Source organism: Capra hircus, chromosome 17, assembly GCF_001704415.2.
Source record: "Capra hircus breed San Clemente chromosome 17, ASM170441v1, whole genome shotgun sequence".
NCBI classification, from domain to species: Eukaryota; Metazoa; Chordata; class Mammalia; order Artiodactyla; family Bovidae; genus Capra; species Capra hircus.
The window spans coordinates 25,082,628-25,109,823 of NC_030824.1; the positions used below are offsets into that span (position 1 = coordinate 25,082,628).

Sequence of the window (27,196 nt, forward strand, 5' to 3'; positions counted from 1 at the left end):
CCCAGGCCCTTCTCGCTGTCTCTGGCTGTGCTCAGCTGCACGTGGAGGGAAGAGGCAGGTCTGGAGGCTGGGGTCCATCTGGGACTGAGGCCTAGCTTTCCTCTGAGGATGAGAACAAGTGTGTATGTCTGTCCACAGACAGGACAGACAAACTTAAGCCCTAAGGAGCCTCTCTTGGCTGGTGGACCTTGCAGGGTTGGTGGAGATGGGGATTCAGGCAGCATTTGAATGGAGAGAGCCTGGGGGCTGTGGATAAGGGCCTCTGATGAGCTGATCACACACTGAGGGATCTTGGGAGGGTCTGAGTGCAGCGCCTGTGGGTTCTCAGTGCCCAAGACATGGCCCACTCCTCCTGGGAGCCAGAAAGGGCAAAGCCCAGTGTAAATGGTGCTGGAGTTGGGGGGAGGGTGTGGAGCCAGAGAGCCTCCCTGATCCCCTGCTCCATGAGATCAAAGGTCTCAGTTTCTCAGCCCACCTGAACTTTCACCCTCAGCATTTGTACAACTCAACCCACCAGGCTGCTTTGGTCTCCCCATCCAGAAGTGAATCTCAGGGATCTCTTTCGTCGGGCTCTGCCTTGCCCCAATCCTGCCAGTGCTGGAACCTGTCTTACCATCTTCAGGAGGGGCTGCTTCTGCTGTGCTATGCTGCCCGTGATTCTGTGAGTGAAAGAAACACCTGAAAATTCCAGAAGGCTGAGGCTGGATGAAGGGTGTTCCCTGTCATCCCCCACTCAACAATACCTCTGTCATTCTTGTTTCCATAAAGTGGGGATACATTTCAGCCATGCAGAGGCCTGGCCCGTGGCTCATGAGATAAGCCTGATCAGAGAGGAGGGTGAACAGCAGAGGGGGCTGCTCCAGACCTCCTGCTGACTAACAGCCGGGCACACATGCCTGCAGCTCTGGGTTGGGGGCAGGGGTGAGCTAAGACCCCTGCCATTGCTTCTGTTGTTCAGTCGCTCAGTCATGTCCAACTCTTTGAGACCCCCTGGACTGCAGCATGCCAGGCTTCCCTGTCCTTCACCGTCTACCTGAATTTGCTTAAGCTCACATCCATTTAATTGGTGACCATTCATCCTCTGTCATCCCCTTCTCCTCTTGCCTTCAATCTTTTCCAGCATCAGGGTCTTTCCCAATGAGTCAGCTCTTTCCATCAGGTGGGCAAAGTCTTGGAGCTTCAGCTTCAGCATCAGTCCTTACAATGAGTATTCAGGGTTGATTTCCTTTAGGATTGACTGGTTTGATCTCCTTGCTGTCTGAGGGACTCTCAAGAGTCTTCTCTAGCACCATAGATTGAAAGCATAAATTCTTTGGTGCTCAGCCTTCTTTCTGGTCTGCCATTGCTTTCAGTTCAGTTCAGTCACTCAGTCGTGTCTGACTCTTTCCGACCCCATGAATTGCAGCATGCCAGGCCTCCCTGTCCATCACCATCTCCCGGAGTTCACTCAAACTCACGTGCATCGAGTTGGTGATGCCATTCAGCCATCTCATCCTCTGTTGTCCCCTTCCTCCTGCCCCCAATCCCTCCCAGCATCAGAGTCTTTTCCAGTGAGTCAACTCTTCACATGAGGTGGCCAGAGTACTGGAGTTTCAGCTTTATCATCATTCCCTCCAAAGAACACCCAGGGCTGATCTCCTTTAGAATGACTGGTTGGATCTCCTTGCAGTCCAAGGGACTCTCAAGAATCTTCTCCAACACCACAGTTCAAAAGCATCAATTCTTTGGTGCTCAGCCTTCTTCACAGTCCAGCTTTACTAAGTGTCAAATTAAGGGACATAGTGCTCCATGTGTGTTGCTTGGCACAGTGATAGACAAGTGTCCTTCCAACTAATGCATAAGTTAAACTATATTCAGTTGGCCCTCCATGTCTGCTGGTTCCACATCCATAGAAACAACCAACCTCAGATGGAAAATATTGGAAACAAATTTCAGAAAGCTCCAAAAAAGAATATCAATTTGCCATGCACTGACAACTATTTACATAGCATTTACATTGTATTAGGATTATACATAATCTACAGATGATTTAAAGTATATGGGAGTTGCATATTTTGAAGAATCCATGCATCCAGGGGATAAATCCCACTTGATCATAGTGTATGATCCTTTTAAATGTGTTCTGTTTAATGTGGGATTCTGTTTGCCAGTGTTTGCTTGAGGACTTTTGTGTCTATGTTTATCAGTGATAATGATCAGTAATTTTCTTTTTCTGTGAAATCTTTGTCTGGTTTTGGTTTCAGGATGATGTTGACCTCATAGAATGAACTTGAGAGTGTTCTTTTCTCTGCAGTTTTTGGAAGAGTTTGAGAAGGGTGGGTGTTAGCTCTTTAAATGTTTGATGGAATTTGCCTGTGAAGTCAACTGGTTCTGGACTTTGTTGGAAGATTTTTAATTACAGTTTCAATTCCATTACTTGTGAGTTGTCTGTTTGTATTTCCTATTTCTTCTTGGTTCAGTTCAGTTCAGTTCAGTTCAGTTCATTTGCTCAGTTGTGTCCAACTCTTTGCGACCCCATGAATTGCAGCATGCCAGGCCTCCCTGTCCATCACCAACTCCCAGAGTTCATTCAAACTCATGTCTATCGAGTTGGTGATGCCATCTCATCCTCTGTTGTCTCCTTCTCCTGCCCCCAATCCCTCCCAGCATCAGAGTCTTTTCCAATGAGTCAACTGTTCGCATGAGGTGGCCAAAGTATTGGAGTTTCAGCTTTAGCATCATTCCCACCAAAGAATACCCAGGGCTGATCTCCTTCAGAATGGACTGGTTGGATCTCCTTGCAGTCCAAGGGACTCTCAAGAGTCTTTTCCAACACCACAGGTCAAAAGCATCAATTATTCAGTGCTCATCTTTCTTTACAGTCCAACTCTCACATCCATACATGACCACTGGAAAAACCATAGCCTTGACTAAACGGACCTTTGTTGGCAAAGTAATATCTCTGCTTTTTAATATGCTGCTTAGGTTGGTCATAACTTTCCTTCCAAGGAGTAAGCATTCAGTCTTGAAAATTTGTACCTTTCTAAGGCAATGGCACCCCACTCCAGTACTCTTGCCTGGAAAATCCCATGGACGGAGGAGCCTGGTGGGCTGCAGTCCATGGGGTCGCTAAGAGTCGGACACGACTGAGCGATTTCACTTTCATGCTTTGGAGAAGGAAATGGCAACCCACTCCAGTATTCTTGCCTTGAGAATTCCAGGGATGAGGGAGCCTGGTGGGCTGCCGTCTATGGGGTCACACAGAGTTGGACACGACTGAAGCGACTTAGCTGCAGCAAGAATTTGTCCATTTCTTCCAGGTTGTCCATTTTATTGGCCTATGCATGCTTATAGTAGTCTTTTATGATCCTTTGTATGTCTGTGGTGTCAGTTGCAATTTCTCCTTTTTAATCTCTAACTTTATTGATTTGAACTCTCTTCTTGATGGGTCTGGCTAAAGGTTTATCAATTTTGTTTATCTTCTCAAAGAATCAGCTTTTAGTTTCATTGATTTTTTTTAAAGATTTTTTTTCATATAGACCATTTTTACAGTTTTTATTGAATTTGTTACAGTATTGCTTCTGTTTTGTGTTTCTGTTTTTTTGGTCCCAAGGCATGTGGGATCTTAGCTCTCTGACTGGGGCCCAGACTCATGTCCCCTGCAATGGAAGGTGGATTCTTAACCACTAGGCTACCAGAGAAGCCCTAGTTTCATTAATTTTTGCCAATGTTTTCTTCATTTCTGTTTCATTTTTGTGCTGGCTTTTATGATTTCTTTCCTTCTACTAACTTTGGGTTTGGTTTGTTCTTCTTTCTCTAGTGGCTTTAGGTATAAAGTTAGGTTGTTTATTTGAGACTTTTGTTATTTCTTGAGGTAGGATTGAATTGTTATAAACTTCTCTCTTAAAACTGCTTTTGCTGAACCCCATAGATTTTGGGTTGTTGTGTCTTTGTTGTCATTCTTTTTTTTATGTACTATTTGATTAGATGCTCAACATCACTAATGTTGACTGGAAAAAATAGTCACAACCTAGAAACTGAGATTTATGTTTTATCTGGTGGGGATTTTTAGGACGTCAAGCCTGACGCTTGAAGCTGTCACGCGACAGCATCCCAAGTGACCCCGAGAGAACTGTTCTGAGGAGGTGGTGGGAAGGAGTCAGGTTATACAGACGCTGGCAACAAGAAGCAGTTAGGTTAAACAAGAAAATATTGAGGAAAACCAGATATCTCAAGTTAAGGAATTTGGTACTTTTCTGTGTATGGGAAGATATAAGAGTCTGGGCTTACTGAAATCATCCCTTTCATATGCATCTCAGCTCTCTGGGGCCAGCATCCTGGTTTTTTCTTGTCCCCAGCCTCCTCGGTGTCACAGTAGGAAGTGGCTGCAGCTTGATGGCTGCCAAGTCACAGGCCTCATTCTTCCTGGGCCCTCTCTGGGCTCAGAAACTCACATTTGGAAGGCCAGAATTGCTGATAGCTGTAACATCCTTGTTTATTGATATGATGGGAAACACTCCATTTCTCACTAATTAGAGAAATGCAGGTCAAAACTACAATGAGGTATCACCTCACACTGGTCAGAGTGGCCATCATCAAAAGTATTTACAAACAATAAATGCTGGCGAGGGTATGAAGAAAAGGGAACCCTCTTGTTTAGTTAATGGGCATATAAGTTGATACAGCCACTATGGTGAACACTACGGAGGTTCCTTAAAAAAATAAAAATAATAGCACTACCGTATGACTCAGCAATCCCACTACTGGGCATACACCGGAAAGAATCCATAATTCAAAAAGACACTTGCATCCCGGTGTTCACTGCAGCCCTATTCACAGAAGCCAAGACATGGAAAGGATGTAAATGTCTATCAGCAGATGAATGACTAAAGAAGATGTAATGCATATTCACAGTGGAATATTACTCAGTCATAAAAGAAACAAAATTGGGTCATTTGTTGAGAGATGAATGAACCTGCTGCTGCTGCTGCTAAGTCGCTTCAGTCGTGTCTGACTCTGTGTGACCCCATAGATGGCAGCCCACCAGGCTCCCCCGTCCCTGGGATTCTCCAGGCAAGAACACTGGAGTGGGTTGCCATTTCCATCTCCAATGCATGAAAGCGAAAAGTGAAAGTGAAGTCGCTCAGTCGTGTCTAACTCAGCGACCCCATGGACTGCAGCCTACTAGGCTCCTCCGTCCATGGGATTTTCCAGGCAAGAGTACTGGAGTGGGGTGCTATGGCCTTAGTCTGTCATAAATCAGAAAGAGAAAATCTCATATATTAACACATACATGTGGAATCTAGAAAAATGGTACCGATGAACCTATTTGCAGGGCAGAAATAGAGACGCAGACACAGAGAACTGACATGTGGACACAGTGAGGGATGGAGAGGGTGGGACAAACAGAGAGTAGCGTTGACATTTATACACTGCAGCGTGTGAAATAGACAGCTCATGGGCAGCTGCTGCACAGCACAGGGAGCTCAGCTCGGGGCTCTGCGATGACCTAGAGGGGTGCGATGGGGCATTGGGAGGGAGGTCCATGAGGGGAGGGGGTATATATATACATACAGCCAACTCACGTTGTTGTACAGCAGAAACTAACAAAACATTGTAAAGCAACTCTACCTGTCCCGCCCCCTGCCTCCAAATATACTGTCCTCTCTGCCTAGGAGATGAGAAAGGAAGGCATTGACCTTGCTTGTGAAGCTCTCCTCAGTTCCGCAGCAAATGGGGTAGGAATGAGCAGATCCTGCCTCCTAGTTAGAGGGCAGTTTGGTAAGTGATGCTCTCATCTCATTTAAAGGGCATCTGTGGTTGGTTAGTCGCTCAGTCGTGTCTGACACTTTGCAACCCCATGGACTGCAGCACGCCTCTCTCTGACCACAAACAAACAAAAATGTCCTCTATCTGACCACAAACAAAAAAACAAAACAACCCCCATAGAAATAGATGCCCAACGGCACAAAGCAAAAGCCCAAGATGATATAGAAAGTGACATGGATATGATGTAGCTTTTGAATTTTATTGCTTGTTTTATTGTTTATCTCTTAATTATTAAGAATTTCATGAGGGTGCTGGTGGGATAACGTGTCTTACAGACAGGTATCAATAGCATGAAGCCCTGGCTGAATCACTGACATTTTTAGATGCTCTCCTGAGATTTTAAGCAAATGATCTTTTCTAATATATAAAGTGGCAGTAATGATTCCTACTTCAGAGTGTGTTGTGAATAAAAGTTGTAAGTACTCATCTACCATGTTCAATCCATAATAGGCACTCAGTGAATAGACTCTATACTGATTATTCTATGGTTAGAATTTTCGATGATTTTCAATAAAGCCAATCTAAGATTAAAAAAAAGTATATCGGAGGATGTGTGTAGGTTATATGCAAAAACCACACCATTTTGTACAAGGCACTTGAGTATCCATGGATTTGGGTGTCCTTGGGGGTCTTAGAACAAGTCCCCCACGAACACCCAGGGACAATTGTCCTTGAATGAAAAGCAAGCAAGTTTCTAAATGAGGAACATTCATAGGCTGCTGTAGGATAGATTTTCTCTCTTCTAAGGTGTGTCTCAAATGGAGACCTCTTGCTGAACCTGCAGCAGTGAACTCCTGATTAATCCCACTTGCTTCTCCCCAAATGGGAAACCCTTATGGTTGTTTGTGGGAGTCTCAGATCCCATAGGAGATGTTCCCTGGGGCCCATGTAGCCTTTCCTCATGGGACTTAGGTGCTTAGAAAGAGATGTCTGGTGAAGAATCAGACTTTCCTTGTGGACCACAGGGCTCTGCAGGGTCCTCAGCCTCAGGGCCTAGGGAGGTCAAGGTGGCTGTTGCTTCTCCCCCTTCCCCGATGGGGACCCCCATTTCCTGGGTCCTGGGATGACTGGTGGGGACGGCATCTCCCATATCTCTCTAGGAAAGTGGGCCATGACCTGGCGGACCCGCCCTCCTTTCTCAGGCAGCACCACGCCCGGTGAGTTCACACACACCCTTCCTTCCTCCTGTGCTCCTGGGAACTGTCTAGTCTTTCCTGGAGGCGTGCTGAGAGCCTTTGTTCTACTTTGGCTGCAGATTCCAAACAGAAGGAGGGGATCTGCTTTTCCCATCACAGGAGCCCAGCCGGGAGGAACCCAGACGGGGTTTCCTGTTTCGGGTGTGATCCTGGCCCCAGATCCCGGGGACTGCCGTCTGCTCTCCACCCGCCGACCACACAGGCGCTTGGCTTCTGGGTTGCGCCTGATTTTTAAATTCCCCTTGAAGAGTGATTTAGGTCCAGAGTCAGAGGGTCAGGGCTCCAGTCTCTGTGCCACTCCCACGTGGAAATACTTCCTTGTGCTCAGAGCAGAGCTGGCGACGAGAGAAGGGGTGGCTCCTCATCCTGGGGAAGCCCTCAGGGCCTCGGACAACGTTGCTGGCTTGCTCCTTCTAGTCCTGGCTGCCCTAACGTTTATTCCATTACACAAGCATCACACAAATGCATTCCTTGTTTAAAAATGGTGCATAGTAAACAAATGGGACCTAATTAAACTTAAAAGCTTTTGCAAGAGAAAGGAAACCATGACAAAATGGAAAGACAACCTACTGAAGGAGAAAAGTTACTTGCAAATGATATGGCTGATAAGGGGTTAATATCCAATGTATACAGACAGCTTACACAATTTGACATTTAAAAAAGAAAAAAACGATTTAAAAATAGACAGAAGGACTGAATAGATGTTTTTCCAAAGAGGAAATGCAGATGGTCAACAGGCATGTGAAAAGATGCTTAACATCTCAAGTCAGCAGAGAAATGTAGGTCGAAACCTTGAGGAGTTATCGTATCACACCTATCAGAAAATGGCCATCGTCAAAAAATAACACAAATAGCAAATGAGGATGTGGAGAAAAGGGAATACAGTGTTGGTGAGAATGGAAATTGGTGCAGTCACTGGGGAAAACAGTATGTTGTTGTTCAGTTGCTAAGTTGTGTCTGACTCTTTGTGACCCCATGGACTGCAGCACACCAGTGGGCCTTCCTGTCTCTCACCATCTCCCAGAGTTCACCCAGGTTCATGTTCGTTGAATCAGAAAATAGTATAGAGATTCTTTAAAAAACTGAAAATAAGAACTGCCATATATATGACCCAGCAATTCCACTCCTGGGTGATGTCTAAAAAAATCCCCCCCAGAGCACTAATTTGAAAAGATACATGCACCCCAATGTTCACAGCAGCATTTACAATCTCCAGGGTATGGAAGTGTCCATTAACGAATGGATAAAAGACATGTGGTATATATACGCAATGGAATACTTCAGTTCAGTTCAGTCGCTCAGTCACTTCCAACTCTTTGTGATCCCATGAACCACAGCACGCTGGGCCTCCCTGTCCATCAGCAACTCCCGGAGTTTACCCAAACTGATGTCCATTGAGTTGGTGATGCCATCTAACTGTCTCATCCTCTGTTGTCCCCTTCTCCTGCCTTCAATCTTTCCCAACATCAGGGTCTTTTCAAATGAGTCAGCTCTTTGCATCAGGTGGCCAAAATACTGGAGTTTCAGCTTCAACATCAGTCCTTCCAATGAACACCCAGGACTGATTTCCTTTAGGATGGACTGGTTGGATCTCCTTGCAGTCCAAGGGACTCTCAAGAGTCTTCTCCAACACCACAGTTCAAAAGCATGAATTCTTCTGCGCTGAGCTTTCTTCACAGTCCAACTCTCACATCCATACCTGACTACTGCAAAAACTATAGCCTTGACTAGATGGACCTTTGTTGACAAAGTAATATCTCTGCTTTTTAATATGCTGTCTAGGTTGGTCATAACTTTCCTTCCAAGGAGTAAGTGTCTTTTAATTTCATGGCTGCAGTCACCATCTGCAGTGATTTTGGAGCCCAGAAAAACAAAGTCAGCCACTGTTTCCACTGTTTCCCCATATATTTGCCATGAAGCAATGGGACCAGATGCCATGATCTTAGTTTTCTGAATTTGAGCTTTAAGCCAACCTTTTCACTCTCCTCTTTCACTTTTATCAAGAGGCACTTTAGTTCTTCTTCACTTTCTGCCATAAGGGTGGTGTCATTTGCATATCTGAGGTTATTGATATTTCCCCTGGCAATCTTGATTCCAGCTTGTGCTTCATCCAGCCCAGCGTTTCTCATGATGTACTCTGCATAGAAGTTAAATAAGCAGGGTGACAATATACAGCCTTGACGTACTCCTTTTCCTATTTGGAACCAGTCTGTTCCATGTCCAGTTCTAACTGTTGCTTCCTGACCTGCATACAGATTTCTCAAGAGGCAGGTCAGATGGTCTGGTATTCCTATCTCTTTCAGACTTTTCCACAGTTTATTGTGATCCACAAAGTCAAAGGCTTTGGCATAGTCAATAATGCAGAAATAGGTGTTTTTCTGGAACTCTTTTGCTTTTTCGATGATCCAGCGAATGTTGACAATTTGATCTCTGGTTCCTCTGACTTTTCTAAATCCAGCTTGAACATCTGGAAGTTCACAGTTCACGTATTGCCAAAGCCTGGCTTGGAGAATTTTGAGCATTACTTTACTAGTTTGTCAAATGAGCACAGTTGTGTAGTAGTTTGAGCATTCTTTGGCATTGCCTTTCTTAGGGATTGGAATGAAAACTGACCTTTTCCAGTCCTGTGGCTACTGCTGAGTTTTCCAAATTTGCTGACATATTGAGTGCAGCACTTTCACAGCATCATCTTTTAGGATTTGAAATAGCTCCACTGGAATTCCATCACCCCCACTAGCTTTGTTCATAGTGATACTTCCTAAGGCCCAGTTGACGTCACATTCCCAGGATGTCTGGCTGTAGGTGAGTGATCACACCATTGTAATTATCTGCGTCGTGAAGATCTTTGGAATACTTACTCAGCCATAAAAAATAATGAAATTTTGCCATTTACAGCAACATGGATGGAGGGCATGATGCTAAGTGAAATAAGTCAGACAGAGGAAGACAAATACCGTGTGATATCACTTGTAGGTGGAACCTAGAAGAATACAACAAACTAGTGAATCTGACAAAAGAGAAGCAGGCTCACAGATATTGAGGACAAATTAGCGATTGCCAGTGGGAAAGGGTACATAGTGGTGTCCTGGAGAGGTCTGGTGTTACTCAGGGCCGAGGAAGCCTTGCTGATACTGGGTGGGGCTCACCTCCAGGTTCTTATTTGTATTTTTGACTTTATGGGTTTCACATTTGCCATTTCCCCTCTAAGGACCTTCTGTGGTTCTGAATGGCTGCAGCCACAGGGCTGTCTGTGAGCACAAAGGCCACAGCAGACTGAGACAGGAGGAGGGGCAGAAGAGGGAGCCTCTGGCTAGCTTTTAGTGGTTCTCAAGTTCGTATGAGAACCTGAAGAACTTGTGAAAACCCAGAGGCTGTTCCCACCCCCAGAGTTTCAGGTTCTGTGGTGGGGCCCTGGGATGCTGAGGTTTCTGTGGGGACCATACTTTTTTTAAAAAAAGGTTATATTCCATTTACAATTATTATAAAATATTTGCTATATTCCCTGTGTTGTACAGTTTATCCTTGTGGATTGTGTTTATGTGTTAATCGCTCAGTCATGTCTGACTCTTTGTGACCTCATGGACTGTAGCCCACCATGGAATTTCCCAGGCAAGAATACTGGAGCGGGTGGCCATTTTCTACTCCAGGGGTCTTCCTAACCCAGGGATCAAACCTGCATCTCTTGTGTCTCCTGCATTAGCAGGCAGGTTCTTTACCACCAGTGCCACCTGGAAAGCCCATCCTTGTAGCTTATTTTATTTTTATTTATTATTTTATTATTTTGGTTTTTTTTTAAGTTTTTCTTCTTGTAGCTTATTTTATTCCTGTTAAGTTGTTCAGTCATTAAGTCGTGTCCAACTCTTTGCAACCTCATGGACTGCAGCACGCCGGGCTTCCCTGTCCTTCACTATCTCTCAGAGTTTGCTCAAATTCATGTCGGTTGAGTAAGTGATCCTCTCTAACCATCTCATCCTCTGCTGCCCTCTTCTCCTTTTGCCTTCAGTCTTTCCCAGCATCGGGCTCTTTTCCAATGAGTTGGCTCTTCGCCACAGGAGGCCAAAGTACTGCAGCCTTAGCTTCAGCATCAGTCCTTGCAATGAATATTCAGAGTTGATTTCCTTTAAGACTGCCTGGTTTGATCTCCTTGTTGTCCAAGGGACTCTCAAGAGTCTTCTTCAGCACCACAGTCTGAAGACATTTATTCTTTGGTGCTCAGCCTTCTTTATAGTCCCACCCTCACATCTGTACATGACTACCAGAAAAACTATGACTTTCACTATATGAACCTTTGTTGGCAAAGTTTTGTCTTTGCTTTTTAATACATTGTCTAGGTTTGTCATAGCTTTCCTTCCAAGGAGTAAGCACCTTTTAATTTCATGGCTGCAGTCATCATCATTGTCTGCACTGATTTTGGAGCCCTAGAAAATAAAATCTGTCACTGCTTCCACTTTTTCCCCTTCTATTTGCGATGAAGTGATGGGACCGGATGCCATGATCTTGGTTTTTTGAATGTTCAGTGTTAAGAAATCACCCCTCCTCCCTTTCCTTACCCGCTGGTAACCACTAAACTTGTTCTCTATATCTGTGAGTCTGTCTCTTTTTTGTTATATTCATTTTTTTGTTGTTATTCAGTTACTCAGTCGTGTCCAACTCTTTGCAACCTCATGGACTGCGGCATTCCAGGCTTCCCTGTCCTTTACCATCTCTTGGAGGTTGCTCAAACCCATGTCTATTGGGTCAGTGATTCCATCCAAACATCTTCTCCTCTTTGTCCCCTTCTCCGGTTGCTGTCAATCTTTCCCAGTATCAGGGTCTTTTCTAATGAGTCAGCTCTTCGCATCAGGTGGCCAAAGCTTTAGAGCTTCAGCATCAGTCCTTCCAGTGAATTTTCAGGATTGATTTCCTTTAGAATTGACTGGTTTGATCTCCTTGCAGTCCAAGGGGCTCTCAAGAGTCTTCTCCAACATCACGGTTCAAAAACATCAATTCTTTGGTGCTCAGCCTTCTTTATGGTCCAACTGTCACATCCATACATGACTACTGGAAAAATCATAGCTTTGATTATATGGACTTTTGTTAGCAAAGTAATGTCTCTGCTTTTTAATATGTTGTCTAGGTTTGTCATAGCTTTTCTTCCAAGAAGCAAGTGTCTTTTAATTTCCTTGCTGCAGGTACCATCTGCAGTGATTTTGGAGCCCAAGAAAATAAAGCCTCTCACTGTTTCCATTGTTTCCCCATCTATTTGCCATGAAGTGATGGGACCAGATGTCATGATCTTCATTTACTGAATGTTGAGTTTTAAATCAGCTTTTTCACGCTCCTCTTTCATTTTCATCAAAAGGTTCTTTAGTTCCTCTTCACTTTCTACCATAAGAGTAGTGTCATCTACATATCTGAGGTTATTGATATTTCTCCTAGCAATCTTGATTCTAGCTTGTGCTTCATCCAGCCCAGTATTTCGTATGATGTACTCTGCATATAAGTTAAGTAAACAGCGTGACAATATACAGCCATGATGTACTCTTTTCAAAATTTTGAACCAGTCTGTTGTTTCATGTCTGGTTCTGACTGTTGCTTCTTGACCTGCATGCAGGTTTCTCAGGAGGCAGGTAAGGTGGTCTGGTATTCCCATCTCTTGAAGAATTTTCCACAGGGTGTTGTGATCCACACAGTCAAAGCCTTTAGCATAGTCAGTGAAGCAGAAGTAGATGTTCTTCTGGGATTCTCTTGTTTTTTCTATGATCCAACAGATGTTGGCTATTTGATCTCTGGTTCTTGATTTATCAACTGGGAATTGGTTAGATACCATTTATTCTGGTTTCCTATGGAGCTGCTGGCTTCCTTAGCTCCCTGGCAAGATTCTTGGAGAAACCTCTGTGTGTTGCTGAGGACAGAGCAGCTGATACCAGATACCCCGAGTTGGCATCCAGGAGTAGCCTGGGGACAAGACTTTCTCTCTTAAGGGAGTAAGAATCCTAGTAACAGGGTTGTTGATGGATCTGTTCACTTGTTCATTGGTTCAATAAGTATTTAGTAAGCACCTGCTGTGTGCCAGACACTGGGGTAGGCACAGGGGATATGAGGAAATGAGACAGCCACAGGTCCTCTGTGTGCATGTTCTAGAGAGGAAGCCAGCAAACAAGGAAGTAAGTAAATATGCAACGTGCTGTGTGATCAGTACTATGAAAACTTAGTAAGAGGAAGGGGTAGGTTGAAATTGATTTGAATGGGCAGACGGGTCTCCTGAGGAGAGACCTGAAGGCAGGGAGGGTTGTCTTGGGGGAAGAGCTTTCTAGCAGAAGGACTCAGCAAGTACAAAGGACCTGAGTGCAAAGGAGCCCTGATATGTGTGGGCAAAGGAGCGTCATGTGAGAGATGGGGCTGGGTGACCCACCTTCTCTGTCCACAAGGGTTGTAGCGGAAAGTCAAAGGCTTTGTGTGTCCACAACCTGGGGTCTTGGGGGTCACGAGCGTTTGGCTTTCACATCAGTGTTGGCAACTTGTCTCCTTGGCTGTATCGTGAGGTGTGTCCATCCTCTCTCATTTCAGACTCAAAGGCAGTACATTGAGGCCACCAATGAGAGCAACCGAATCTTCCTGTATTGCGCCTTCCTGGACTTCAGGTACTGTCTGCGTGGGAGGGTCCCTGGGCGAGGAGGGGGCAGAGGAGGGGATGGAGGGAGTTGGAGAAGAGTGAGGGAGGTGGCCAGGATGTCCGTGCTCAGTCACACACCCGACCAGATTATGATCTACTTTTTTTTTTTTTTTTTTTTTTGCTTATCTTCTCCCTTTCTGACTCCATTTGGATTTTTCTGTTTATTTTTGATGCCATTTTTTCTCTGCTATTGACTCCTGGTGTCTACTTCCTTTTACTTTTTTTGTAAGGTTGCCCTAGAGGGCTTAGAATATATATCTTTAATTCATCTGTGTCTACCCACCAATAATAATATACCACCTCACATGTACTTGGAGACAATACAACAATCATTTCATAACTCTTCTTGCCCATAATTAGTACTATTCTTATTATACATTTTATCTTTACAGATGTCATAAATGCACAGTATGTTGGGAATATTGTTACTCTAGGTAATTAGTTGTCCTCTAAAGCAATTGAAATTAATACAGTGATAATTGTGGGGACTTCCTTGGTGATCTAGGGGCTAAGACTCGGAGCTCCCAATGCAGGGGCTACAGGTTCAATCCCTGGTCAGGGAACTAGATCCCGAATGTCGCAACTAAGACCCAGAGCAGTCAAATAAATAAATAAAAATAAATATTAAAAACATAATGATTTCCCTTCATGTTTTCAACCACCAGCTATTTTTGTGTAGAACACACTTTCTGTCTGGTATGTTCCTGTAACTCTTCTTGTAGAGTGAGTCTGCTGGTAGCAAGTCCTGCTCTTATTTTTCTGAGAACATGCACTTTATTTCTGAAAGATGGTCTCATTGAGCTTAGAATTCTAGGTTATGTTTTTCCTAGACTTACACTTTAGCAAATGATGGTGGCAATATATTAAAGCATTATTCTTTTAAAAAATAAAACATTACTTAGAAAAGCACATGTGCTGTTGGGCCTTTAGCTCTTATCCTGATTTCCTTTCCTAGAGCCTGCAGTAACACAGCGGGGGGATTTTTGTGTGTATTTTTCAGTAACTTATGCATGTTTTATATTTACGTTCCCAGGAAACATATGGTTGTTTAGTTCCATGTTTCTTGTATCATTCCACCATCCTTTCTTGTATGCGTTGTGCCCACATCTGCAGAATACACATAATATGTAGCATGTTCATATTTATATATACACATTCCATTTATGCCTCTGGGTGAATGGTTTTCTGCTCAGATGCCAACATCCTCGGTCACAACAGGTATTTTCCTGTTGTTTGACATCGCTTGGCCTGGCTTCCACGGCAGATTTATTGACGCACAAACTGGGGAGCGAGGCTTCTTGTTTCCATGGGCTCCCTGGGACGCAGCTCTCTACACGCAGGCAGAGGTGACACTACCTGGGGCTCAGGTCCCCTGGCTAATGAAGACGTCGTCACGCCCTCGTGGCTCTGTTTGGGAAAATGTGACTTTCATGGTTGGCTTTTAATTCATCATCACTCTTGGCGTCAGTGCAAGGCGCACTTTCTACCCCTGTGATCACGCTGCCCAGATTCTGTGCCTGCTGGTTTTCCAGTCACCCTCTAATTCAGGTGTGGGACTCATATATTCAGTAAACAAAGGTCGCATACAGCCCAGCAGCGGGGGTCTCTGGCTTTCCTCAAGGAACGGGAGCCAGTTAGCCCTCACAGGTGGCATGGTAGGGCAGGGCCTGCCCGTCTCTACGGCCCTTTTATTCTGATCTCATCGTGGGGTGGCAGCTCTAAACTGATAGGGTCCAGTGGTCCTGGCTGTCCGGTCTCTGCTAAATGCCCCCACCTCGCTTGTCGTGAACCTCGCCTCCGAAGCCCCTGTTCCCATGACATCAGGCTCAGCACCACCCTGAGTCCCTGCCCGATGACCCTTTCAACCCCACCCACCCTTAGGTTGCATCCTGCTCAAGGCTCACCCGGAGTTACGGTCACAGTATCCTCATGGGGACACCGTCTGCCTCAGGGATGAAAATAAAGATGCTGCCCGTGTCTGCTTCGTTCACTGGGCGTGAGCAGGAGCAGGCAGGACTGTCTTTATACATCACCCTCTGGGATGGCCGCATTCCTCACCCACGGCTGATGTTGTCACGAAAACCGAACATAAAGCAAAGCGAAACTAGAGCCTTTAAACTGCTTCAGCTTTATAAAACCTTTCCCCAGGGCCCCTGCCTTTGGCCAGAGCAAAGATTTGTCTTTGCTGATCATTCAGAGTTGCAGTTTCTGGGAAGAACCATTTAAACATCTTTTTTTTTTTTTTGATTTGAAAATATAGAGCAGTACAGAGAAGAAAATTGTAATTGCTAATATTCTCACCACAAGAATGAACCCCCATTAGCATTTGAACACCCTCGCTTCAAGTAATTTTTGTCTTGGTTTGTACTTGAAGAAATGATGCAGGTAATATGTCAAAATGTGATTGTTTAAAGAATTAGAACATTATAAAGAAAAGCAAACATGTGAAAGACGTTTGCATCTTACCCTAGTGTTTTGCCCTCTCTGTGGGGAGTTTTCTGAATAACTTATGTATAGTGTGTAGTTATGTTCATAGAAAATATTTGATCTTCTTTTGAGTCATGCCCTTGCTTCATTATTATGCATTCAACATTGGATGTTATGTTTGTGTGTTTTATCTGTATGAATGCATGTCGCTTTTTACTAGTGTTTATGCCTTATCCAGGTCCCTGAGGTAGACATTAGTGTGAAAGTGTTAGTCGCTCAATTGTGTCCAACTCTTTGCAACCCCATGGACTATAGCCTGCCAGGCTCCTCTGTCCATGGGATTCTCCAAGCAAGATTACTGGATTGGGTAGCCATTCCCTTCTCCAGGGGATCTTACTGACCCAGGGATCAAACCCGAGTCTCTTGCATCGCAGACAGATTCTCTGTCTGAGCCACCAGGGAGGCGGACATTAGGACTTTAAAGTGTTCTCTAACATCACCCGTCATTCAGTAAATACCCCAGATGTGTCCCTGTGCACATAGCTCAGAAGTCTCTAGTTGGGGTTGCTGGGTTGCAGGACCTACACACTCCATTTTAATGAAATTTTTACTGAAATATAGTTGATTTACAATGTTGTGTTAATTTATTCTGTACAGCGAAATGACTCAGTTATATATACATATACATTCTTTGTCATATTCTCTTCCATTATGGCTCATCACAGGATATTGAATATAGTTCCCTGTGCTATATGGTAGGACCTGGTTTATCCATCTTATATATAGTAGTTTGCATCTGCTAATCCCAAACTCCCAACTCTTCCCTCCTCTTCCCCTCCCCCTTGGCAACCACAAGTCTGTGCTTTGTGTCTGTGAGTCCTTTTTGTCTCTTAGATATGTTAATTTGTATCACATTTTAGATTCCACACATAAGTGATATATGGTATTTGTCTTTCTCTTTCTGAGTGATTTAGTGTGATCATCTCTAGGCTCATCTGTGTTGGTGCAAATGGCATTGTTTCATTCTTTTTAATGGCTGAATAATATTCCGCTGTATACATGTGCCATATCTTCTTTATCCATTCATCTGTCAGTGGACATTTAGGTTGCTTCCATGTCTTGGTTATTGTAAATAGTGCTGCCGTGAATATTGGGGTGCATGTGTCTTTTCAAATTAGAGTTTTGTTTGAGTACATGCTCAGCAAAGGAAACCATAAGCAAAAAGAAAAGACAACCACAGAATGGGAGAAAGTATTTGCAAATGATGTGACCGACAAGGGGTTAATTTCCAAAATATACAGACTGTTCATACAACTCAGTAACAGAAACAAAGACACACGATCGAAAAATGGCACCAGACCCGCGTAGACATTTCTCCAAAGAAGACCTTCAGGTGGTCGAGAGACACTTCATGTTTATTGGACATCAGACCAGGTGTTTTCCAAAGTGATTGTGCCAACATGGCTACACAGCTTCCCCCTCCCAGAAGGAAACAGGTGCTTGTTCCCTTGTGCCCGATCAACAAGACTCATCCGCCTGATGAGCGAGAATAGCTTCTCAGCCCCTGGGGCAAGGCTGGGCGGTTGCTTCCCGCTGACCTTTCCTTCTGTGTCCTCAGCTCCGGAGAAGGCATCTGGTCGAACCAGGGCTGTGCGCTCACGGAAGGGAACCTCAGCTACTCCGTCTGCCGCTGCACGCACCTCACCAACTTTGCTATCCTGATGCAGGTGGTCCCTCTGGAGGTAAGCGCCAGGCAGGGAGGGGCTCCTGGGCTGCGAGGAGGCGCCCTTTCTCCATCAGCCCACAGTGGAGGCCGGGTGCAGGTCTTCGTCGTCAGTGCCTAGGGGCTTCGGTTGCAGCAGGGCAGATGGGAAGGGAAGCCCAGTGGCTGGGGGCATCTGTGAAGCTCCACTGCTTTGGTGAAACCCCCTTTTCTCTAAGTTTACTCGGGTAGCATCTGTGCAGACCTTGGGTCCCCCTCAAGGGTTCGTGTGCAGCCTGGGAGGTGGTCATTGCAGCATTTTCTGCCTTTGGATCACTGGGTTTTGAAACCCTTCCTGTGCCATGGGATCCACCAGAGCGTGGTCCTCGACTATAAGCAGTGTGCCTGGATGTCCAGAGAAGGTGTTGCCAGTGGTGACATGCAGAAGCATGTATGTCCCGGGTGGCCACACCATGGTCTCTCAGCATTTCTGCCATGACATAGGAAACCTTGGGCTTCGGACCTGTTTCTAAGGGACCTGACTTCCAGCTCCAGCAGGAGTGAGTCCTGAGGTGGGGGAGGGGATTCCCAGCTGACTCCTGGGTCCTCCTCTCCAAAGGGGGCCAAGATGTCTACCCTCGCGTTAAGGATGGGAGAGGCCCCTCCTGGCTGGGTTTCTCTGCTTCAGAATATTTCATCTTTATTACCTATTTGGCTTGGTCAGCACTAAGGACCGGAGATTAATTTCTTTGGTTCAAGGCGAGCATAGCTTTTAAGAGGAGAGAAAAATGGCCTTTAAAAATGCAGATGCCCTAAGTATAGCCCAATAACAAAACTGGCAATTGACACTGGTACAACCCATCGGGTTTATTCAGACTTCTCTCGTTCTCTGTATGGCGGTTTTATCATGTATAGTTTCATGTACATGTCCAGCCAAAATATAGAATTGTCCCATCAACACAGGCTCCCTTGGGCAACCCCTCTAATTTCCCCATCTTCTGTCCCAAACCCCGGGCAACCACTAATCTATTCTCTGTCTCTAATTTTGTTACTTCAAGAATGCTATATAAATGGAATAAGACAATATATAGCCTCTACAGATTGACTTCTTTACTCTGCATAATATCCTCGGAATCCATTCCAACCGTATCAGTCGTTCATTTTTCAAAATTGCTGAGTAGTATTCCATGGTATAAATGTACCACAGTGTGTTTAACCATTCACCTAGTTTGTTGACTGCTTTTTATCAGGAAAGGGTACTAAATTTTGTCAAATACTTTTTCAGCATCAACTGAAAACATGTGGCTTTTCACCCCTTAATTCTGTTAATGAGGACAGTTTTTTTTTCTCACAATATTGATAGTTCTTCCTTTGTTGAATAAGTGATTTACAAATACTTTCTCCCCAACTAATTTTTTGTTATTGTTGCTATCCTTTTTGCTGCTTGCCCTTTTTTTTGAGGTAACGTTGGTTTATAACATTATATGTTTCATGTGCAACATTATTTTTCTACTTCTGTATACGTTACATTGACAAAGTGGCAAAAGCAATTCAACTTCTCTGAGAGAGAATAGTCTTTTCAACAAATGTTGTGGGAGCATCCATCGACAAAAGGCTGTATGTTCCTACACAAAAGAATGAACCTCAACCAAAACCTCCCAGTTTATACAAACGTTAATTTGAAAGAGATCACAGACAAATATAAAATGTGAAACTATAGAACTTTTAGGAAAAAAAAATAGGAGAAACCTTTAGGACCTAGACCTGGGTGGAGAGTTCTTAGATTTAATACCAAAAAAAAGGAAGAATTGATGAATCAGACTTCAGCATAATTAAAAACGTCTCCTTTTTGAAAGACTCTGTTAAGAAGATACAGAGATTTTGAAGTAAAAACAAAAGGCCTTGATAATCATGGATAGTTATGCAAAAACAGGAATCTTCAACCTGGCCTTCCAGATACCTTAAAGTATGTCAGAGCTTAAAATCTACTAAAAAATGTTATCTCAGGACTTCCCTGGTGGTACAGTGGATAAGAATCTGCTTGCCGATGCAGGAGGCACAGGTTTGATCCCTGGTCCATATGTCTGATCCCTGGGAAGATGCCGCACGCTGCAGAGCATCTAAGCCCATGGGCCACAGCTACTGAGCCTGCGCTCTAGCGCCAGGGAGCCACAGATGCTGAGCCACAGATACTGAGCCTGTGCTCTAGCACCAGGGAGCCACAGATACTGAGCCACAGATACTGAGCCGGCGTGCTGCAACTACTGAAGCAGGCGTGCTCCGGGTCCCATGGTCCATAACAAGGGAAGCCACCACAATGAGACGCACACTTGCCGCAGCTAGAGAAAGCACTTGGGCAGCGACAAAGCCCCACTGCAACCAAAAGTAATACAGTTAATTAACTAATAAAAAAGAATATTGTCTCAAACTGCCTCTCCCTGCCTCCCCTCCCCCATTTCCCTCCCCCACACTTGTGTTTATATAAGAACAAGACAGATGTTAGGTGGGCCAGACCTTAGACTTACTAAAAGTATATCTTGCCCGGTGACAGAGCAATTCTACAGACAGGAATGAAGAAATGACGAGAGTTATGTGCAGAAGTGTTCGTAGCATCTTTACTTATAACTCAGATCTGGAAATCATCCAAATGTCCACCAACTCTATACCAGATAAAATCTTATACAGTCATAGATGGAATAATTACAACAAGGATAATGATATGGCATGAACTTTATGTCCCCCTAAAATTCACACATTGGAATCCTAATACTTAATGTGATGGTCATGAACAGGATTAGTAGCCTTATGAAAGAAACCCAAGAAAGCTCTTTTGCCCCCTTCCACCATGTGAGAACACAGAGAGAGTTTGGCAGTCCACAGTCTGTGGGCCCTCACCAGAACCTGACTGTGTTGGCACTCTGATCTCAGACTTCCAGCCTCCAGAACGGTGAGAAATAAATTTCTGCTGTTGAAAAGGCAAAACAAAATTGCAAATGCCCTGGGATGGGGTTCTCTGAACCACAGTGGGTCCCTGCGCGTGATGGCTTCCTTGGCTTCTTAGGGCCCCAAAGGAAATTGAGTTTTCCTGGCGGGGGCGGGAGAGCAGCGAGGTGATGGGATGCCTCCTGGGATCTCCTAAGAAGCAGAGCAGGCCAGGCACCGAGAGACAAGTTTGGTTTCATTCCATACTGTGTTTTGGAAATTGAAAAATTTTATTTATGACTCTGAATTCCTGGATCCTTTTGAAGATTTTGGGTGATGCTGGGACAGAGTTCTCAGAATAGTGAGGCAAGAGCTGGGTAGGGACCTCTTCTTCCTCCTTCGTCAGCAGAGCTGAACGCTGCTGGGAAGTGAGATGCCAGCGCAGGGTGAGTCTCTTTGGCCATATGACCTGCCCTGGTAGGCACTCCGGTAAATCCACCTCCAGTAACAGGGACCCACTCTCTCGGGGCACACCCATTCTTGGGTCTGTCTGTTTATGAACAGACTCTATTCTCCTGAGGTTTTGTAGTCCAGGTGCTGCATATATTGGGTGGCAGCAAATATTTGATAAGCCCACGATTATATCAGTTTTGTTAGGGAAGGAGAGATTTCTGTAGCAACATCCAGGCTGCAAGCGGTGTTTACCTAAGGATCGAAATCTCATCCACCATCATTCGACAAATACCCATCAGGGACCTAAGGTGTCAGGCTTGGAGTTTCATTTGTAAACAAGAAAAGCCATGCGTTTCTGCTTTGGAGTAGTTTATATTCTAGTGGGAAAGACAGATCATAAACAAATTAGCAACTAAATAGGTAATTTCAAAGAGCAATAAGTTTAGGAAGACCTTTGGGGAGAAGGATGGAAGAGATGGCAGATGGGGAGGAGGGAGGTTGTGGGGAGGAGGCAGGTGTCTCAGAGGAAGTGACAATTGAACAGCCAGAAGAGACTCGTCTCTAGAAGGCCTGGGAGAGGAATCTTCCAGGTTAAGAACCACCAAGTGCAGAGGACAGGAGGCAGGAATAGATGAGGTTGGTGTATCATGGAGGGAGGGCAGTGAGCATGGGGAGTTTTCTGTTTGCAAAGCACATCATGGGTTTTCCAAGCAGACTGTGAATTACTTATGGAGACTCCAGAGAGGACTTCTGGGCGATCCCTCGGAGAACGTGGCGGGGCCTGACACCCCCTGCATAGTCCACGCGTGTACATGCCCGATGCTGTCTATCTGGACAGACGACCCCCTTTGCTCTTGTGATGAAGCATCAGGTGAGAGTTGGGTTAGCAGACTTTTCAGCAACCCCATCAGACAGAGTCACCAAGAGCCTCTGGGTTTTGCCTGGGAATCCTCATGAAGTGAAGCCCAGGTCTGACGTGTCTGGGTCCTCTGGGTGGTGAGTTTTTAGAGGTTCAGAGCAGGTGGTTCTATCATAGGCCTGAGGGGCATGAGCCCACCTCTCCGCCCAGCACCCATTGTGGTGAGTCTTTGTCCAGGCAGGTATGAGCTCCAAACACTCCCAGTGGGAATGTTTTTTAAAAGGTATAACATTTAGGGATGAGTTGATCGGTGCTCCTCCCTTTCTGTTTCCATCCTTCCCACTTGCTCAGTCAAAACCCTTTCTCTTGTTGACCTCAGTTCTTTGATCCTAAATCAGGGAGCATGCTGGGTCGGGAACCAATGGTAGCTGGGGAGACCAGCCGGGGGCAATTGCTAGTGATTTAAAGAAAAATGAAATAAGACAACAAGAGTGCCTTGAAGTGGAGAGGGTAAGTCCCTATTTGCGGGACCCAAGCATCAGCTACTTTGACTGCAAGAGGTGGACCCATTCTAGCGGTCCATCCACTTGGTTCCTTTCTCTGCCTCCCTTGCTTGTCCTGGTCCACAGGTTCTGCTACCACTCGTGTCTCTTAACACATCAGGCCCCAGAAAGTGAGAAGCATGGCCTCCAAGAGGCTCACTCCCCTCCTTCTGTCCTCCACACTGCCCCTTTGTTCTCCCTCCTGCCAGCGCCTTGAACCTCATGGCTCACTCAGTGTCCCTCTGGTGTCATGGGGAAAACCCAGCCACTCTCTTTAGCTCCTGGAAGAGGCACTGTGCTGCCTCCAGGCAGAACCTATGTGGTCCGGTGGCCAAGCCCCCTTCCTTGACAAGTGGAGAAAGTGAGGCCCAGAGGGCGGGGTGGCCCAGCCTGTCATCCATCCATTCATCAGTGAATTGCTGAGTTCCAGGTGACCCCTAGGCTTTGCCTTTTTCTAGAAAATTCAGTGCTCAAGATCTTGAGTGGGGATGGAGACACAGCATGTGAAGGCAGTCATGGTAGGGTAAGGTGGGAAGACAGAGGTGGCCCCGTGGTGACCTCCTGAGCTGGGGGTGATGGGCAGAGACCCCGAGGGAGGAAGGGACTCCGGGTGGAGGAGCAGCAGATGCAAAGGCCGGAGCAGGAGTGGCCAGGGCTGGTGCAGCTCCCAGGAAAGGTGCCAGGGGCTTCAGACCTGAATGTCCAGGGGGCTGAGAGTGGTGTGAGTGAGGGGCATCATGGAGGGTGGGGGTGAGGTGAATTGAGACCCCCTCACCCAGGTGACCAGGCAGCCTCTGTGGATGCAGATGCTGCTGCCCCTTTTTCGATTGAGAAAAACTGGAGATTAGTTTTTTGCAAAACTCTTGATAGTTTAGATGTGTCATTAATTATCCTTTCCAGGCCACATGTCAGAGGTGGGCCTGGCCCAGTCTGATGCCCACAGACCAGCAGCCTGAACTGCACGTGCTCAGGGACCACTGGGTCTTGTGAAGATGCTGACCTAGGCTCCACAGGTCCAGGTGGGACCTGTGTAGAGCTCAGGCTCTACTGGCTCCAGACTGCTCTCTGAATAGACCCTGGGTGCAGCCATCTCCTCTGTAAAAGTCAGGTCAAGCTTGTGCTCACGTCCTGTGAAAATGGCCAGGCCGATCATTACAGATATGAAGGGTGGGTTGGGGTTAGTCTGATTCCAAGTGTGTGCTCACTAGAGGGTGGAGATGGGTGATCTTGGGTGATCTTGATTGGGGTCTGAAGGGAGGGGGTCGGACAGATCCCCGCTGGGAAGTTAGGTGCAGAGGAAGCTAGTGAGACTGCCTTTGGGGAGAGGAGTTCCAGGGACACAGGAAATAAACAAGACAGTGAGCCGCGGGCTGGGCAGACCCAGAGTCATCAGGGCTAGTGTTCTGCCCTGCAGGGGGGTCTTCAGGGTGCTCCCCTGACAAGGGCAGTTCTGGAGTCATTGGAGGCAGCTGTGGTCCAAGGGTGGGTCACAGAGCTGGGTGCCTGCTGATGACAGGCACCGCTTTGGGGTCTGTTGCCTCCTTCGGACCTTGCTGTGGGGAGTGGGGCCTGTCACCATCGCCATCACAGATGAGGGCTTGGGGACTTGCCTGAGGTCACCTGGGGACAGAGTCTGGAACTGAGCTCTGCTCTCCGACCCCAGAGCTTAGGCTGGTGGCCATGCCCAGGGATGGCCCACAAGCAGAGCTTCCTCCTCCACATCCGTTACATGTGTGTGTGCATGCTAAGTCACTTCAATCATGTCAGATCATGCGATCCCATGGACTGTGGCCCACCAGTCTCCTCTGTCCATGGGATTCTCCCGGCAAGAACACTGGAGTGGGTTGCCATGCCCTCCTCCAGGGGATCTTCCCCAGCCAGAGATCGAACCCACATCTCTTGTGTCTCTTGCATTGGGAGGCAGATTCTTTACCACTAGCGCCACCTGGGAAACCCCGATCCTTAAAATACCAAGGACTAAATCTAATTTCCTGTATGATGTGGGTAGGTCTGCAGAGCAGTGGGAGTGGGCAGGGGCTCCCAACACTCAGCAGGAAGTTGTGTTTGTGCCTGTGGGTGGGAGAGGATGGAAGGGAGGAGCTCGGTCCAGGAAACTAAGAAACCAGGGTCACACAGCATCTGTGATTACAGATCCATCCCTACTCAGCAGCGATGCCAGATTTAGACAGCCTGTGGGTGTCTTCGTGGAAGCAAATCATATCTACTCATTGCCAGGAAAGGTCGATTTGAAAATGGTTTAAAATTATCCATGCTAAAAATGAACATTTTCATGAACATTTAAAAAAAAACAAGGCAGTTATCACAAGTAGATGCCAGATCCGTGGTGCTTTTGGAGAATTAGTAAAAACAGCACAGATGGTTTTATTTTCCTGATGTTGAGGCTGAATCTTCCTAAGCTCTGCCTCCCAGCCCTGGTCTCAGGCTCTTGGACAGGTTCTCTCCAAGCTTACATCCACCTGTGAGCCCTTCTCTCTGTCCATCTCTCCTGGCTCCTCTCCCACCCAGCTTCCTCCTTGGTGGTTGGCTCTTGGAAGACCTTTCCTCCCCGAGTGAGTCAAATAAGAGTCAAGAGAAACTGGGCTGAACCCTGGCCTGTGTGATACACTCCCACTGATGCACTTGTGTGGAATGATCCCAAATGAGTGAGTAACAATTCACAGCTTGGAGAAGCAGTTGCTAAAGACTGAGAGCATATCATTGAGGGCTCCTTCCTGACTCCCAGTGCCATGTGGCTGAACAAGTGCGTGGATGAGGGAGTCAGTTCCACACGGGAGAGGAGCTTAGGGAAACACAGAGTGTTCTCCCTGGACGCTGGAATGCTGAGTGCATGTGGGTTTAGCCTGTAACCCCGATTCCCAGGCATAGGGACCGCAGGTGCGCAAACACAGATGCTAGAACCTCCCTCATCTCCAAGGATTGACCAGCAGGGGTCGCCGGGGACCGAGGAACAGAGGCTCCCACTGTCAGGCTGCTCAGGTGGGCTGGTCCAGGCAGGATCTGGGGATAGGGGCAGGTGGGTTTCTTGTTGAAGCCACGGTAACCTCAGTGTCAGACTTATGAATGGAATTTATAGGCAGGGAAATCAGAACAGGCAGGATTTGGAGGAGGTGAGAACAGGGAAACTGGAACAAAGGCTGAAGGTATCTTGCCTTAGGGGGAATTCAGTCCTTCCTTTGTCTGGGATCCACACCCGAGGCTAGCATTTCGGAGCACAGGCTTGCTGTCTAATGTGGGAAAGCTGTGCTATGACAAACAGTCATGGTGATGGATGAACCTGGTGATGCCCAAGGTGAGGTGGTGGTGGGCACAGCCCAGAACTGGCAGGAGTGCTGGAGGCCCACGAAGCACAGCTCAGACTTTCTCCAGGGCGCTGGCCCCTGGCTCCCTTGTGGGCTCTTTCAGAGCAGCCTGAGTGTGGGCATCTATCCTGGGTGGGGGCAGGAGCTCTGTGCCTGGACAGGTGCCCCTGGGAGAGCTGGACCCCAGGGGCCCCCTCACCTTCCCATCAGCCAGGGAGCCTGGGGAAGGAGCAGTTTCCTAAGACGGGGTCACAGCCCGTGGTCTGCAGGCTGACTTTGGCCTGTAGACCTGTTCTGGTTAGCCCTTTTGTCCATGAAAATGAAAGTGTTAGTCGCTCAGTCATGTCCAACTCTTGCGATCCCATGGAATGTAGCCCGCCAGGCTCCTCTGTCAATGGGGTTATCCAAGCAAGAATACTAGAGTGGGTTGCCATTCCCTTCTCCAGGGGATCTTCCCAACTCAGGAATCGAACCCAGGTCTCTTGAATTGCAGGCAGAGTCTTTACTGTCTGAGCCATCAGAGAAGCCCCCCATTTGTCAATATTTCTTTAAAAAAATATTTTATTGAAGTATAGTTGATTTACAATATTGTATTGATTTCTACTGTTCAGCAAAGTGACTCAGTTATGCATATATACCTATTTGTTTTCATTATGGTTTAATCACAGAATATTGAATATATTTCCCTGTGTGATACAGTGGACCTTGTTGCTTATCCATCCTATATATAACTGTTTGATCTGCTAACCCCAAACTCGCAGTCCTTCCCTCCCCCAGCTGCCTTCTCCCTTGGCAACCACAAATCTATTCTCTACGTCTGTGAGTCTGTTTCTGTTTCATAGATAAATTCTTTTGTATCATATTTTCGGTTCCTCATATAAGTGATATCTCATTATATTTGTCTTTGTCTGAAAGACCCTGATGCTGGGGAAGATTGAGGGCAGGAGGAGGAGGGGACGACAGAGGATGAGATGGCTGGATGGCTCAATGGATATGAGTTTGGGTGAACTCTGGGAGTTGGTGATGGACAGGCAGGCCTGGCGTGCTGCGATTCATGGGATCGCAAAGAGTCGGACAGGACTGAGCAACTGAACTGAGCTGAACTGATTTGTCTTGGCTATTGGAAATAGCGCTGCGGTGAACTTAGGGGTGCATGTACCTTTGTGAATTATAGTTTTCTCCAGATACATACCCAAGAGTGGGATCGCTGGATCGTATGGTAGCTCTAGTTTTAGTGTTTTGAGGAATCTTCATACTGTTCTCCATAATGGCTCTACCAATTTACATTCCCAGCAACACTGTAGGAGGGTTC

The 27,196-nt window shown here is 46.2% G+C and overlaps 1 protein-coding gene across 3 annotated transcripts in view; it reads left to right on the forward strand.

Annotated features, from left to right (window-relative positions):
* The window catches only part of ADGRD1 (adhesion G protein-coupled receptor D1), a 176,338-nt gene that overhangs the window by 104,438 nt on the left and 44,704 nt on the right, over positions 1-27,196 (forward strand). For all 3 annotated transcript variants that reach the window (XM_018061421.1, XM_005691335.3, XM_005691336.3), the window contains 2 exons: positions 13,554-13,627; positions 17,705-17,828. In XM_018061421.1, coding sequence (XP_017916910.1) covers positions 13,554-13,627; positions 17,705-17,828 — 198 coding nt within the window. The remainder of the gene's footprint in view (positions 1-13,553; positions 13,628-17,704; positions 17,829-27,196) is intronic.